Genomic DNA, 16,683 nt, shown 5'->3' on the forward strand with positions numbered 1-16,683 from the left:
GCTGCCAGCTAGTAGCAATAGCCCTGAAATTCAGATGGCAGGAGCCTCTGCTGCAATGTCAAAGGGTCAAATTTCAAGCCCTGCTACTGCAAATATAAGGGGCATGGGGGAGCTGACACAGCAGCAAACAACAGGGTTTGGGCTTGTCTTCTCCTTTTTGAAAACATACCAAAGAGCCGCAATAGGAGCGGGAGGAACAACCGGTCTGTAATGCAGTTACACGGCCACACAGCATTTTTTCCATGGGATGTCTGCCTCATTCACTGCCCAAGAGGGACACGTGTGGGCAAATCAAGATGGCATGAACAACTGTCAATCTGTCAATTCCTTAACAGTCAAGGGCTCTTCCACCTAAATAACATCCTTTTAACATCACAGGCATATCTAATTTTGCACAAAGTATCTGGGCAAAATTCTAGAGGAAACGGATATGCAATACTATCCAATACATACAAAATATGTGGTGTAAACACATCAGTGATGTTTGTGTCTGTTTCCAGGCACTACTACAAATCACGCTTGAAGCTTCCAGGCTAGACACAAAAAAAAAAAGTTAGGAAAAAAAGTTAGGACCACGTGCTGTTGGCCCAAAGCAATAATGTTCCCCCCAAGTAAATAACAAACTGAAGGCACACAGCACCAACCTATCATACACTGTCATAACACTGATAACAGCTAAAAACCCTTCAAAATCCCTTATGTTGAAGAAAATCCATTGATAACAGATAGAAAAATGTTTCAACCAGAGTCAAAATGCAAAAGTTTATTATAAAAACAAAAAAAAAACAAAAAAACCCCACAAACATAAGAATGGTGAACAGAAGACAAATTTCCAGGGCTCATGATTACAGAGAAATGCCCAGAAACTTAACAACTTAAGAAAGAAATAAAGACTCTCTGCCACCTCATTCAAATACATATTTATTTTCATTTTTAAGTCTTAAGATTTTTAAACTAATTTCAAGGTTTTAAACTTTCAAGGTTTGAGGTTCTCGTGGTTCTTGAACAAATGGGTATGACAAATACAGATGGAATAAGGTTACTAAATACCTCTGTGAATTTGAGTGTCTATCTCTCTGCACCCCCTTTAACCCCAGGCAAAACCAGGGTACAAGCACTGTGCTACTTCATGGAGGTATTGCAAGGACAGATGCACAGACAAGCCCTGAGAGAGCTACTGCAGTAGCAAATCCTCTAGGTGGATCCATAAGCAATTCAGATGAAAAGCCAGACACTAAGGATCATGAATATTACCAGAGGATCTCATCTAGTGTCCCAACAGCCCTCACAGCACCAAGACATTGGCGTATGAGCAGAATGCTCTTCACTCGCAGTACACGGCAGAAGAGGACTTTCATAGCAGGAGCTCTGACTGGGCAGAGGAGTTTAGCAAGCCAGAAGAAATGGCAAAGCAGGACATCCCAAATTGCCTCTGAGAACAATTCACTGGATTTGATAAACATGCCCAGAACTGAAGCAAGGGTTAGAGAGCAGAAGTAGAAATTAAAAACTATTCTTCATGAAAAATAAAAACACCATATGCAAATATCATGAAGTATGTTCATCAGATACGACAACTGGGGCATGGCATTTCCTGATTTCAGAGCACATAACTCTGAACAAATACACCTATGAATTGATGCTAGATACATAATAAAATGTATTAACATCAGCCTTGATTGCCTCATCTTTTACCAGATCTTTCTCATAACAATCATTCTGCCATTCAGAACATGAAAGCCTCCTTACGCAATTGCCATTAAAATAAACCATCAAATTCACTCAACTCAGAAATGATAACTTCTTTTTTTTCCAACTATGAGATTCCTCTTCAGAGAGATTCAGGTCTAAGATCCAGGGCAGGCAGCCCTGACGTATCGTAGGTTCAGCATATCATAGATTCTCAGGGTCATAATAAAGAGGGCCAATTCCTCCAGGTAATAAATTAGGTACATTGACTTCCCTCCAACCCCTTCGATGAACTGTGATGATTTACAGCAGCAGAAGATCAGTTCAGGAATTTTAATGCAAAAGAACAATTTTTTTATTATTATTATTTAAGCATAGGACACCCAGCAGATTTTCTAGTTCAAGATAGTATAGTCAACTACTAATCTGTTCTATTCATTTTTCTTTTTCTTCATGGGAGAAGGTTTTAGGGATGCTTTAACAAAATACTACCATCCCTTTTCTCCTCTTCCAAGCCTTGTTCAGCTAGACTCCTGTTACTTAAGCCACTTCTCCTAAGGTACATGCAGTAACTCCAACTGTAAGGTTTAAGCAAGAGTTCAAGTTCACATTTGTCCTGACTGCTGAAGGCTCAGCAGGGCACCTTGAGCATTACTTTAACCATTGCCACTCTCACAGATGAGCACACATGTACCGTTACTCATAATGCAGCTCAGTAACATTGTCTACAGCAGCTTTAGCCATGCAAAAAGACAGGACTGTGTTTCTCTTTTAGAAGTGATAAGGCCTTTTTGAGTAGACATATTTATAAACAATAAAAATCAACATTAGTGATCAGAATACAAATATATAGCCTATTATAGAAAGATGGTAAAATTGCAAGAATCTTTCCATACTGCTCTATTTTAACATCAGAAGACAACATTTTAAACTGAATTTAACTCTGGTAACTGAAGGAAAAAAGTCTTACATTCACCCTCATAAATATATACATTTTTTAAATCAGACTGGCACTTATTTAAGGGCCTATCAAGTGCAATGGAAAGTTATGAACACAGAGTCAAACAGACTTCACTTCCATATATTACAATTTATATTCCATATTTTCCAATTTCCAACAGGGGGTAGCATTACACTACTACAAGAACTTTAGATATTTAAAATACATGCAATTTCCCCACATTTGCTGAGTTTTCTCCTGCAATAGATCTGTTAAATCCCACTCATTCCGTACCAAGGGAAATCCACTCAGGCAGAGACCTCAGATAAAACTACTGCACCACTGAAAATACGGCTCAGATGGCACCCAAATAGGTACGAATAAGAGCAAATTTTACCATACTGTGCAGATAATAAGTGCTGTGGTGTTCTGAGCCCATTCTTCTTGCTCAGCATGTAAAAGGAGCAGAGAGGCCTGGTGCAGGAGAGACTGGATGCAGCACCTCACATGATCAGTGTCTTTTGTATTTTAACGTTCACAGGCCTAGTGGTGCCACTATCGAGCACCTCAGGACAGCAGAAATGCTTGGGAAATTAGGACAGCTTGACAATCGGAAAGTGTTGCTCTACACTTTTAGGATAGCACATTCCAGTAGAGAGAGAGTTCTCCAGCACAAGGAATGTTAGCCCATTTCAAAATTTTAAAAGTCAATATAAATATACAAAAGTACTGTTTCAGACTCTTCAAGCTGACTGCTAAAGCAAATGAAAAGGACAATCATAACATCCACATGCACACTCAAAGGGATTCAGATACTCTTGCCTTCTTGATTAGCCAATGGGCTATTTATGGCAAATTTACACCAGAAGAGACATATTAGACAAAAGGTTCAACAATTCATTAATTTCTTAACATTGAATCATTTCCCCTCTGATGAGGAAAGGGGATGAACTTCAACCAAAACGCATAACAGACATTTCTGGAAATTTTCGATGTAAAATAGCTTTTGTGCCACTGTACTCAGAAGCATCTTAACTTACCACAATTATTCTTGTTACAAAGTTTCAGATTAACAGAAAATTAATTCAATCAACTAGACAAAATTGCAATATGTTTTCCCTTGATGTAAGTTTTCTGTTTGCAACAAGACTTTAATACCAAGAAATCCATTCCTGAAGAGAAGGGAGATCTTTGCAAATAAAGGAAACTCAAGAATTTAACCACAGCAGCACAGCTACAGTGACAAACAGTAAGTGTAGAAGGGCTCAAATGTGGAAATATTTCAAAAGTTGACAAAGGGAAATCTCAGAACAGACAAATTAAGATCCACACCTCGAAAAATCTGTAGACACAAGCAAAGCAACCAATGAATTTGGCATTTATGTTAAACTGCAATGTTTTGAGATGTTCACCTAGGAACTGCTCTAGGAAGAGTCTGCTGCTGCTTCTATTCTCCCCAAAGAGGGTTGTTCCACAGCAATAGCTTAGCTTGTACTTCCCTGGACAAGCACTAAAAATACACCTGGGCCTGCTCTGTAGTTGATGGAGCTTTGCCAGTTTACATTAGACTGGTATCTGATTCCTTCCTTCCAGCCCATTCCATGTAAGGACAGGAAGAAAAAAAAAAAAGAGAGAAAAAAAAGTCTTGTGATAACTTGTGCATCCTAGTCCACAGAGTAGGATAGACAGAACTAAAGTGAGCTAAATTACGAACCAATAAAGAATAGAAAGGAAAAGCTTGCAACGCTACCTTTGCGCTCATTTTTTTCTGTTTTCCAACTGCAACCTCACATTTATAGCCAAGGCTAGTCAACTCCTCCAAAAAATAGCTAACAAGATAATCAGTAATCATTAGAAGGAAATGGACAGAACTAAAAGGACAAACAAGGGAGAGAAGGCTTGAAATAGTAAGATTAAAGCAAGTGTTTTCCTTTACCCCCAGCCCATCGCTGAAATTATAGTTTGTCAAAGGTAATGAAACTATAATTAAGCTGCACTGCTTCAAAGGATAGATACTTAACTATGCATGGGGGCTGCTCACAGCCTTTTCCTACATAGGAGAGCTTGGTTATAAGTTATTAGGTATAATTATTCTGTAGCTTTCCAAAGCTTTCTATAGCAGTTATTTCCATAGCCCACATGCTCTCCTTGACTCCGAGTCTCAAGGAATGAGTTGAATTGGCAGACTTCATCTGGAAAAGTTTTCCTAGACCTACTGAGGATTCAGGGATACAGTTACTAACCCTGATATAGCCCACTTAACATTTCTCTGTTCTTGTAATAAACCAGAGTTGGAAAAGGTTTATATTTCCTTAATATGTTCCAGGCTCAGATTTCTCGTACGTTCAAAATTGCTTCCAATCAGCATTGAATTAGCAGCAGATTCCACAGAATCCAGAGTCCTGCGAGGGATGGGGCTAGGGAAGAGGGAACACAGCCAGAGTTTATGTCCCACTGATTCCCAGCTGTTGAAACAGTCATTTTGCTTGATTGACACCTGGCTGCTGCAGTTCATACTGCAAATACCCAACATCCTGATGTCTCAAGACTTTGGAGCAAAAACTCAATTTTAAAGCCCCTTTTCCATCTGCCCTTTGGACCCGTGTAGGATTGCACAGCATCAGAGAAAGCCTCCTCATGAACTCTTTTCTTTCAGATGAAAGAAAAACCCTGCTTTAGGAAAGGAAACATGGAAACATAAAAGACAACAGAAAAGGAGACACACAAGCAGAGCAATAGAAAGGCTTTACTGCAGCCTAGACCCTGTACGTAGGACTGGTATTCACTCACCCCATCCTGGTTGTCATTTATATGTCATTTATCACATGGATCACATTAGTAGCAGTCACTTGTTTTGGTCTTAAAATACCCTCTCTGCCCCAACAAGTTCAGTTTAACCTTAAAAAAAACAACAACAAAAAAATCATGTTTTGTTGCAGATGGATGCATCAAACTTCACTGGAGCTAAAGCAGAGGGGATAGAAGAGCAACAGTAACTTCATGTTATATTTTTCCCACATTTTAGTCCTACACCCATGAATTGAATTAATCCCTGAAGCAAGTTAGAGTTGTTCAAGGGATCCTGTAATGGTCGAATGTTATTACACTAACGAGGATGGCCAGAATGCAGGCAAGTCCTTTCCTCCCCATCCTTACATAGGAATGGAACAGAAGTGGTTGCGTGTAACTGATAAAAGTGAACTAGACAGCATTTTTTGCACTATAAAAAGATTCACTCAGCTGCTCAATTAACGTTAAGGTTTCCTTGCGTCACCTTGATTCTGGCCCAGTGTTCCTACACTTAAAGCTAAGTTAGCCCTGCAGCAAGGAAACTCAACAGTGAGTATCTGCTTATTTAAGATGGGACTGACTAGCTGAAACACCTAACTGCGAGAACCTCAGACAAACTGAGTTGCTCCAGAAGTTCCTTGTGGTCTTCTGCTCTCACACGTCCTTCTGGGGAGTAAGTCTTGCAGTTTTGCTTAATCCCTGTTCAGGCAAAACTGCTTTTGATCTCAAAGGAAAAAAAAATATTAAAAATCATCACTAGATCAAAAGAATTAGCCAAACTGGATTTGACCCAATATGACTCTCCATAATGCTTTGTTAAGGGCAGAATATATGTGTCTATGGATCCTGAAAATGCAAATTTCTCCAGAAAAGAGAATTTCTTTGATGGGGCTGTGGCCAACTTTTATGGTTTTCTTCTTTTTTTTCCTGCTGCTGCTGTAATAACCTTGCTTGAATATCCGTCATATTCTCAAGCATGTTCTTGGTGTCTTGAACCTTTCTAAATGCCAAAGAGTTGCTCAACCCTCAGGTTAATCCCATAGTTGGAAAGAACTGATTTTCAATTGCCATATCCTCATCTGCATACCTTCTGTATCCATGGAGTGTAAAGGTTCCTGCATTAATAACTTCTTTCCAGTAACTTTGCAGTTCTTGAAAGACTCCATTCTTCAAGCACAATTTCACACAAAAAGTATTTTTGCAGATAATACATTCAGTGCCACTGGTCTGTGACATTTCATTTAATAGAGAATGGTTCTGAACTATTTGCTGAAGTTATAAAAATTAGTGATAGACTTCCCACTATTAAAAAAAAGAAGAAAGAAAAAAAATCGTAGAGCAGCTGCTCCATCCTGGCTGGTTGATTTTCTTTTTTTAATAATAATAATGTTATTAGAGTTCCTTTTCTGTCCACAGTTCACATGAAAGGCAAACAACTTTCTGGCTCTCATTGCAACCTGGAAAGCGTCATATTTAACAATATATTTAGCACTTAGAATTGTCCACATCCAAAGTACTAAACAAACACCATCTGATCAATCCTGACAATAGGCCTGAGAAGGATTATCCATGTTTTACACATAGGAAGACTGAGGTACATTGGTCAAAGCCACAGTAGCAAAACCATAAGGCAAAATTCCTAGTTCAATCCTAATCTCAAACTTTTTACCTATATGACTCTTAAAAGAAAAAAAAAATTTTTTTTAAACAGTCCATCTCAGAAACTGCTTGGCAGGCATCTATTGTTTTTTTTTCCTCTCTCTATACCAGAAGGGCTTACCTACATTTTCTAACCCTTCTACCAGTAAGAAGTATTGCTCTGAAAATATAAAAATTCATAGTTCATTCTTCAGATTGGTTTCAGTGTGTTTTTTTGTGGAGCAGGTAACGATTTTGTCTTCAGTACATTTGTTGCCACGCCTCCCATCCTCTTGCCAACCAATGCCAAAATCACAATACAAGTATGAAGATGTTGTTACTAGGCCAATATTGGAAAGCCTTATTTGCTCTTTACAGATCAAGCAGTACAACTCTGTATAGGGTTGTACCCTTATATTAGAAAAACTTAGATTTTGCCTAAGTCACAACCTTTACACAACTGATCCCTTACAGATCTAATCTGATTAGAAACCCATCTGGGATATTATCAGCCACACTGACAGGATTTTCATAGATACCTTGGAGTATTAGGTGTATCAGGCATCCTGATTCCCAAACTAACGTCATTCTTTTGCCTTCTCATGGGTTATGGAAGAATTTAAGCACGGTTTGTACAACTTTGTTTTAACAGAGTTCATCCATCTAATTCACATACTTCCAGTTTTAAGTGCCTCTGTGAAAAAGGGTTGTTAGGAAAGGTCCTATCCCTACTGACCATCTATTTTCACCTGTCCCATCTACCCACAGCAAGCTGCTTCAATGCTCCAGACATCCAATCCATGCGATTGCTATCCTGTGGACACTCACCAATTCCTTTTCTGAGCCATGCAATTACTTTTACATCAGTGAATGTTAATCAAAGCAGAACATTTGCTGCATAGCCTTCTTTACTCCATGATCTTAAAATATAATATTGATAAATACTATAATGACTTTGCAGAAAGGGAAGCCAGGGCAGTATTTTTTTTTTACTTAACTTTGTTTGTGCTGCTGTAGGAGGAAATAAATCAGATGGGAGTCAAACCTACGGCTTTCAGTCTGGGGCTGGCACTGGAATTATTAGCATCCCGCTGAGCTCACTTGGTTCACTGTAATCTGCCCTTTCCTATTCCCTTTTCATGTTTTCTTTCTCTGCAGAGGAATTCTACTTTCTCCTTTTTAGAAAATGAAGATAGAAAATGTTCCCTGCTAACATATTTTATAAGATTTTGTAAAATTATTCCAAAAAGAGATGGATTTCAATTCAGAAAAAAAAAAAAAAAAAAAAAGATTTCTTCCACATTCCCATTTTGGCCATGTTCCTGGAGAGCTAATGACTCTCTTTACCACTGAATCAAAAACAAAACCCCAAAAACCCTGCATTCCAAAGGAAGTAATTTTTCCCAGCTTTCATTATCAGACTCCTCTTTCTTCAAGACACTTCTTTCTCTCTCTCTTCACATCAGCTATTGCTACCAACAGAGGAAGAGGCAGTCATCAGCTGTGGTAATAATAAAAACTATTATCCTGCTTGATTGAATTTAGGGGAGGAAGTAGATTTTCCCATTTGTTCATTCCGAGGGGTATAAAAGGTCAATACTGTGGTTTAATCAATATCTTCACTGGCTCTCTGACAGAAAAACAATCCAATAACTGTATCTACTTAGGAGAAAAGAATTAACTCTGCTGAGCTGCATCGCATACATTCCAAGCATGCATGAAAGACACTCTTCTCTTGGCATTATTGACACTATTTCACTTACCAGTGCTTCTGTGGCAGGCACTTCCTTCCCATGGCAGATCACTCGCCATCTGTTCCGCCTAGTGTGCGATCCCCAAAAGTGCTGAGAGCTTAATTCTTACTATCCTGAATGGAGAATAGAACTTTTACTCTTGTCACAAACACTATGGGGAGTCTTTCATGATAGACAGAGAATATCTTCATTTTATATCGTTTTTCAGATTTCTGTTGTTCGTTGGGTAAGATGGAAGGCAGCCCCCTGCAGTGTCAGATCCGCGCAACTCTAGTGGGGCTGGCATGCCTATATTCCACTGCGAAGCCTGATGTTATATCCAGTAAGTGACCTCCTCTGAGCAAGCTTGGGAAGAGCCTAGTCACCTTTATCAGTCCTTACCAGCAACAGCAAAGCAAATGGAAACTAGATGTCTTCTTGCTTATTCAGGAGCGAAGCCTATTTCCAAGAAGCATTATAATATTGTAGAAAATAATGACAATAAACCAAGGGGAAAAAAAAATCCTTCCCCTGTGGACTGCCTCAAGCAACATCTTAAAACAGCATATAAGTAGACCTAAAAGCAGTTTAGTAAGAGGATGGAAGTTAACTCTGTGGAAGGCTTGGGATCCTGGCCAAGAAAAACAAAAACTATGACAAAAAAACACCCACAAGCCCTGAGCCCGACCCCTTTTATGCCCCTTTTCCCTGCCAGTTTCAATCAGAGAACTTTCTTTTGCTCCAGTCTTAGATGTGCACCGTGCTGCTGTGTGCTTTTGTCAGCAGAGACAGCCAACTCCAGAAATGACTGCATTTTAGCGTCAGGGATAGTAATGATCATGAATTTCTTCTATTCCAGAAAGACGTTGAGATGTTTTTAAAGATGCTTTTGAGTCTGTGCAAAGTCCCATGCATACCACTACTTCATTGTAACAGTTTCAGAGCCTTTTACAATAACTGCAACAGAAGTAAAATACCAGATTGCTAGATCACTGTCCAGTGCATAAGGTTACCTCACTTAATGGTGATATGTGCCATCAAAGATGCACCTCATTGCAAGTTAAAGTATCACAGTCAGAGCTTGAAGAAAAGCAAGTGTAATTAAATCTTAAAAGGAGGAGGGCACAAATGTAAGTTTTCTAATTCATGCCAAATGCCAACAGTACCCAGAACCAGTAGTCATCAAAGCATAAGAGAGCCTCAGAAAAACACTATCATTCAGGTAAATATAACTGACTAATGACATCCATATTCCTCTGAGGTGTGAACTGCTCCTGTTATAGCTCTGTTAATGTGTGTGTGTTGCCTTCAAAAAAAAAAAAAAAAGAAAAAAAAAGAGAGAGACAGAGAGACGGAGAGAGACGGGGGGAGACGGGGGGAGAGAAAGAGTAGATTGCTTTTATCACTGTTTATCACTAGAATTTGCCTGTATTACCTACTGCCCTAATGTACATGGGAATGAAGGCTTCTTTACTGCTTTCAGGCTGTATTAGGAAGAAAAAAAACATAAAACAAAACAACACTTTAATGGATTGACCAAAAAGAGAAATTAAGAATTAACTTATGGAAAAATTCTGCAACTCATTCTGTAATTTATCCAGCACCCTCTGCAATTGATGGCAAATCTTAGATCTCATGGTACAAGAATTCTAGCAGGTGAGTGGATATATAACTAGGAACTGCCTGGAGCTCTGAGGTTTAAGCAGAAATACAAGCAGGAGCAACACCGTAGATAAGGACAAATGCATCCTTTTCAACTGAGAATTTACAGCTGCCAATCTAGATAGGCTGAAGCTTTTCTGAAGATGGTAGGTAGCATAAAATGTTATAGCTTCATACATCAATAATGTAAAAAAGTTAAAATCTTTGAAAAGAGATGTAAAAGTTGTGTAATTACTAATAATCACATTCCTACACTTTAACAGAAAGCAGGGAAATACACATACTATAAACATAAGGTGTTCAGTCTCATGGGGGAAGAGGTAATGGCTTCAACAGAAAAAATAGCTACATAAAGTTATATATAACAATGCATCATGACTTCTTTAGTACCTATTTTAAAACCAGATTAGAAAAGTACCTGATTAAAATGAAAAACACTGAAAACATTCTCAATTGCATGGAAGCAACAATGTACTCTGCAGCCACTATTTCTCAAGTCTCACTACACAAGTTTACACCTTATAGGCCTTCTCTTTGACCACTTTCAAAAGCAGCATTTACAATAAAAGGAGACTTTCCAGCTAAAACCAAAGTTAAGGGTCTCACAACCTCAGTCTTCTGTATCCTGCACATTTTCAGCCCTGTTACAGGCTTCTCATGACCTTGGTCACATCAGTTCTGGCAAGATAACAAAACAGACCACAGCACAAGCTGTTCTTTAGAGCTCAAGCCCCTTCTCTGGCTCACACATTAGCCGTGCTTCTCTCTAGCTCCTCCCGGTCTGCAATGCACAATGCAAACAGACATTCGCGGTAGTTCTACATCTAGCAAGAGGCTCTGCGCTCACAAGAGGTTGCATTTGATTAACAAGCCCTGCAGGTACATGGTGCTACATGATTAAAATATACTGGGTACAGTGCCTGCTCAAACATGCATATGTCAAACTCTCTCAGAGCTACTGAGTACTTTATTTTTTTAATGCAAAATAAAGCAGTTTCTACAGAACAGACTAAAGGAGATAAATTTCCTATCAGCTAACTGGAGCAACTCCCCACTTAATCTGGGATGCACTTCCCCCCTGAGGCAGGTACCAGATCTCCCTATCACTGTGTAGGGAGGGGATCTTGCCCACTCACAGCTGTGCATCCTGCTACAGGACAAAGCACCTAAACTCTTTTGGGAACCAAAGCATTCCCGCGTTTCAGCTTACTACAGATATGCTGGGAGGTTCAAAGCTCATGAGGCATTCAGTTACAGTCGCAGCAGGAACTGTATTACAGAGGATTTGGGTAGAGCTGTTCCTAATTTGGGATCCTCATTTCCAAAGAGCTTTAGGTATTTTTAAATGACCAGCAAAAACAGGTGGCTGAATATCAATACATGATTGATGATAGCAGACACATACAACAAACTGGTGCTTTCTTTTCTCCTCTGTCATGGCAAGTTTCCTACTAAAACTGTAATCAAGCTATATTTCTACACACGTAAGGACTCCCACCAACATAAATATGAATTTAGGGTAAGCCAAAAAACACAGAATTCCTCCTAATAGGCACATTTCAAGTTGTCGACACTGATGTGAGCGCACCACTAAGTAGTACGAAGAAACAGCCAGAATCATTCCACATTCATTCAAAATGCAAGGAGAGGAGGGTCAGGGGAGAGAAAGCAAAGCAAAAATAAAACAGTACTTGGCAGACGGAAAGGGACAAAAACAGTTGGAAAAGAATTTTATTTTCAGACTTCTAAGAAAATTTACAAACAATGGTGGAATTTAAAAAAAAGAGACACCCTGTAAAAAAGGTTGACAATGTTTCTCAAACTATAGCATCAAATGAAGTTACAGAGCAACATATGTACAGTGAAATGCTATTCTTCAAACTATTACCAGCTAGGCATTTGAAAACTGAAAAATAGAACCTAATAATAAATCTCTAGAGCTTACTTAAAAATCCCACAGCAATCCAACATTCTGAGCTTAAAATATCCTTATACTACACAAAGAACCCATCTCTGCATTTATCTATAGCGCTGAAATCACCTAGGCAAAAATTAAGTGGCAAAGGCACACCTTGTCAAGTGTCTAGCGAGGAACCTCTTCAGCATGCTGCAATACCGTACAACAGAACACAAACCACCCTGCATGCTTGCTTACTAATCCCCAACGTCTAATACAAAATATGATACAGAAGTAATAGAAGCAACGTTTAGTGGTTTTATTCGTGCTATTTCTATTCTTCATCCAGAGTGAAGCACAAATTCCTTGCCCTATGTTCTGTTTGAATTTTGGCACTCTCCCAGGGTATGTTCTCCCTGCATTATGTTCACCATCATCCTCATCACTGGCAAAGCAGGTGATTCTTAACCTAGGCCATCCTGACCATAAACGCCACCATCCTTCCCCATATGCATGACTCCATCCTGCAACCTATCTCCAACCCTTCACATGCTGAACTCCTATACCCTGCCCAGATCTCACCTTGATTTTCCAAAGTTTACATACAGAGCAGAAAACAGACACTTAGGTGCTTAATTATTGCTGTAGACTTCACTTTATCCAGGTCACACATTCACTATAAATAGTAGGCTTTCGAAAACCATTAAAAACACAATTTTAAGCAAAATTTAATTAACAGCTTAACTTCAAATTGCACAGGCACTCCAAACATTGGCACAAAGCCTTCTGAATATGAATTTCAATAAATGTGAAAAATAACTGCAGCCCTAATGTGGCCCTAACCATTTCTCAAACATTCTTTTCACAGAATGAGCAATAAGAGTAATTTTTTTAGTTATAGCATATGGATTTGTGCTTTCACTGTATTCATCATGAGAAAAAACAAAGACAGTGTCCATTAAATACTCATATATAATAATTCATTTTGACCATTCAGGAAAATGTATCAAAAGGTTATTTTTTTCTTTTAAAAGTAGAAATAAACCCATGAATCATTTAATGAAGCTTCTTTTCAGAATACTTTCAAATGGGTATTAAAAAAAAAAAAAAAGAGCAAACAACATACCTCATGCTAAACCATGCTGCACCATTGTTTTTCTGTCACTAAGTTAAAATTCTGATTATTCCTGAGATTCTTGCCAACTGGTATTATTAGGGCAACTAGAATCACTCTGAAACCTGATGGTACATATAAAAATATAAATGAGACTTAGGATGTTGGGGTAGGAGAGGGAGCAAACAGGTAGCTACGGAAGGAGTGGCATAATTTAGCCTTAATGGTTTTGAAGATGTACAACAGGATTCGCTGTTTCAAGTGCCTGCCTGCCACGCTGTGGGGTAGACTTCAGTAAATTGCTGAAAGTATGTCTGAACTGACAAGTCAGGTCATCCACAAACACTTAGACCATGTGAACTAACCCCACCCCAGCCAATTCTTTCCCTGCTGCTTCCAACAAATCAATCCGGGAGCTTCCTGATCTCAGGGCAGAGCCCTTCTACGAATCAGTCTTGCGCCTCCTTCCCCGCGCCTCTCTCATCACAGGCAACAGACACGAGAAGCACACGGCAGAAAGAGCAGAACCAGGAGGCTGGATCACAGGCCCTTGAGTCCAACAGAGCTTTCAGAAGTAGGCTGGAGGGCTAAGGAGGGCCTTTGACATAGACTGTTGGCAAGGATGGCCTTGAAAAAACACTGACCCTAACCATCAGTGCAGACACAACCATAGCCTGTTACACCAACGCTTCCCTACCACCCAAATGCTGCAAGTATAAATACATGACACAAAGCAATGTCCAAGGTGCTCACACTGCTGTGATGCAGGCCATAAAAGTACCTCAGACGCAGAGCATCATCTAGTTTTTGGACATGTGAACACAGTCAATGATACAAACACATGAAAAGCTTCAGAACAAAATAGTCCCTCAAGTTTACAATCTTTTAGTTTCTCTCTAACGTACTGTACACTCAAGCCCTTTTCACAGCACTGATTTATGTAATCCCACATGCTCATTTAAAATGTACACACTTCAGTGGCAGTACTTAATTCCTCAAACAAACGTCTCTCTGCTGAATCCCTACTTCACACATTCCCTAATTTGAACATGCTCTCCAACCCTCCCAGCCTTTCAAGACCTTACCAGCACAAACAGCTTTATCTTGTTCCAGTTTAGCAAAAACATTAACAAAAAAAGTCTTCCCTAGAAGAGAGAGAAACGGAAATATTTTCTTCACACAACACACAATTAATTTATAAAGCTTACTGCCATAAAAAGCCAAGAATTTAGTAGCGTTCAGAAAGAACTTAGAGGAATATCCAAGCCATGCTAACAGAAACTGAAAACAAACGTGTTTAGAAAAGACATATGAATCTCCATGCTTCAGCATTTAAGCCTTTCTGCAACTGGTGATCAAAAAGAACTTTCCCCAGAAAGAGGTAATCCTGTTAGTGGACCGGTGATGAATTTCTGCACAACTCCTCCAAAGCATCTGGCTCTGGCCACCAATTATAAATATGATACCAGATTAGGTGACCGGTTATGGACTGCCAGGCTAATTAGACCATCTTCTCTTTCCCCAGTGAGATCCTTCACTGAGCTGGCTGCTTCTTGTGCAAGACATGCTCACAAGCATGATGAAGGAAAGAAAAACATCAAAAAATAAATAAAAATATGTACTATGGTCACCCTATATAGCAGCACATACTATCTGGCCTGCCTATGTTCTTCTCATGAAACAGCAGCAAGAGAGATCAATGTCCTTATTGCTACAGGACAAATTCAGCCCTCTTATGTGCCGTAAAGCTTTTATCACTGTCTCTGCAAGTCACTTACATACACCCAAAATCAAAACTGGCCAATTTAGAAGTAATGACTGATGGCTTGTATTGTTCAGTGTTTCCTTGATCAGGCACAGATTTTGAGGAAACCATGTACTAAGCCTCTCAGCTTGAGCATAAACACCACAAAAGTTATTACCTGATAAAAATATAAAGAAAATAACAACATTTGTGACTTGTAACTTAAGTAATTTTTAAATTAATGGTGTTAAATTAAGGAAGGCTTCGTTAGCATCTGCTCAGTGTTAGGTATTTACCTTTAGTCCACCACAGATTGGACAAGCTGAAAAAAGAGCTCTTGTCATCCCAAGGTGGGGGCTACATATGTCATAGGGGTCAGCTGAGACTCCACTAGGTGGTGCCAACTCACTACTTTTGGAGTCTGACACCTGTCCTTGTGGTTTTGTATCTGACCACCTGGAAACAAAATCCACATATGTCTCATCACTTGAGTCCTTGGCACTTTCTGAGAGTAAGGATGAAGGTCTCCCTCTGCCCTGGCTGTGCTCAGGTGCCCTCCGTGCTTCCAAGTGCGGTATCAGCAATTTTGGGTCACTAATGCCTTGAGGTGACAGGGGCTGGTCCTTGGGTTGTGTGGAATTGGCACTCTTCGGCTGCACATCTTTAGCAGCTGCCTGTAACAAACCCCTGGGTATATCATAAATATGTCTGAGAGCGCTGGGAACCTGATACTCTGAGCCTGCACCTCTCTGGGGCTCACTGTGAGGACAAGTACATAAATTCTGATCTGAAGGAAAGTTCAATGGCAGGCTTAGCAATGATCCAAACTCATCACCATGGCAAATGTCCAAGCTCCCAGCATAGGAAGAGAAACTTCCAGAGTAAGAAGAGTGACTACCAGTAGCTATTCCACTGTCCGAAGAACTCTGACGACCAATTTCCTGCAGCTGTCTGGATCGGAGAGGCTTTGGAAGTGGTTTTGTCATGCCACGTGCCCCTTCTGGATGGGTCTTTTCTTCCCCAAGATGAATGCCCTTTGCAGCTGCCAGTCCATGACTCTCTTGAGAAGTGCTGGCTGAAGACTGTTCAGGCCAAATTGTCAATCTGCTCCCAACACTAACATCCGAGTGGCTGGTATCTGAGGATGAACTTGAAAGACTTCTATCATCTCCTAGAAAAAAAGAGAACAGATCAACCCATGTTTAAAACAATGGATAGACTGGTAGCATGGCAAGAACGTTCAAACAGAAAGGATGACGAGACTCCATCTGCTTTGTAAGGGGAACTTCTGTCAGAAAGCCAGAATGCCTGCAAAAACTCCTATCTCCAAGGGAAAAATAAGATGCAAATAGTATACTACCTTACCATAACCCTATCACATTGCGGAACATACTGCATTCAGGGCTACATTTTTAGAGCTTATGCACCCAATTCTCCCCTGTTCAACCATAGTTACTCCTGTACAGTTAGCTGGCT

At 39.7% G+C, this 16,683-nt stretch overlaps 1 protein-coding gene across 1 annotated transcript in view; it reads right to left on the reverse strand.

The window, feature by feature from the left end:
• DOK7 (docking protein 7) overlaps nt 1-16,683 on the reverse strand; it is a 71,524-nt gene that overhangs the window by 24,606 nt on the left and 30,235 nt on the right. The window contains exon 6 of the mRNA XM_067297193.1: nt 15,504-16,378. Coding sequence (XP_067153294.1) covers nt 15,504-16,378 — 875 coding nt within the window. The remainder of the gene's footprint in view (nt 1-15,503; nt 16,379-16,683) is intronic.

Source organism: Apteryx mantelli, chromosome 5, assembly GCF_036417845.1.
Source record: "Apteryx mantelli isolate bAptMan1 chromosome 5, bAptMan1.hap1, whole genome shotgun sequence".
NCBI lineage: Eukaryota > Metazoa > Chordata > Aves > Apterygiformes > Apterygidae > Apteryx > Apteryx mantelli.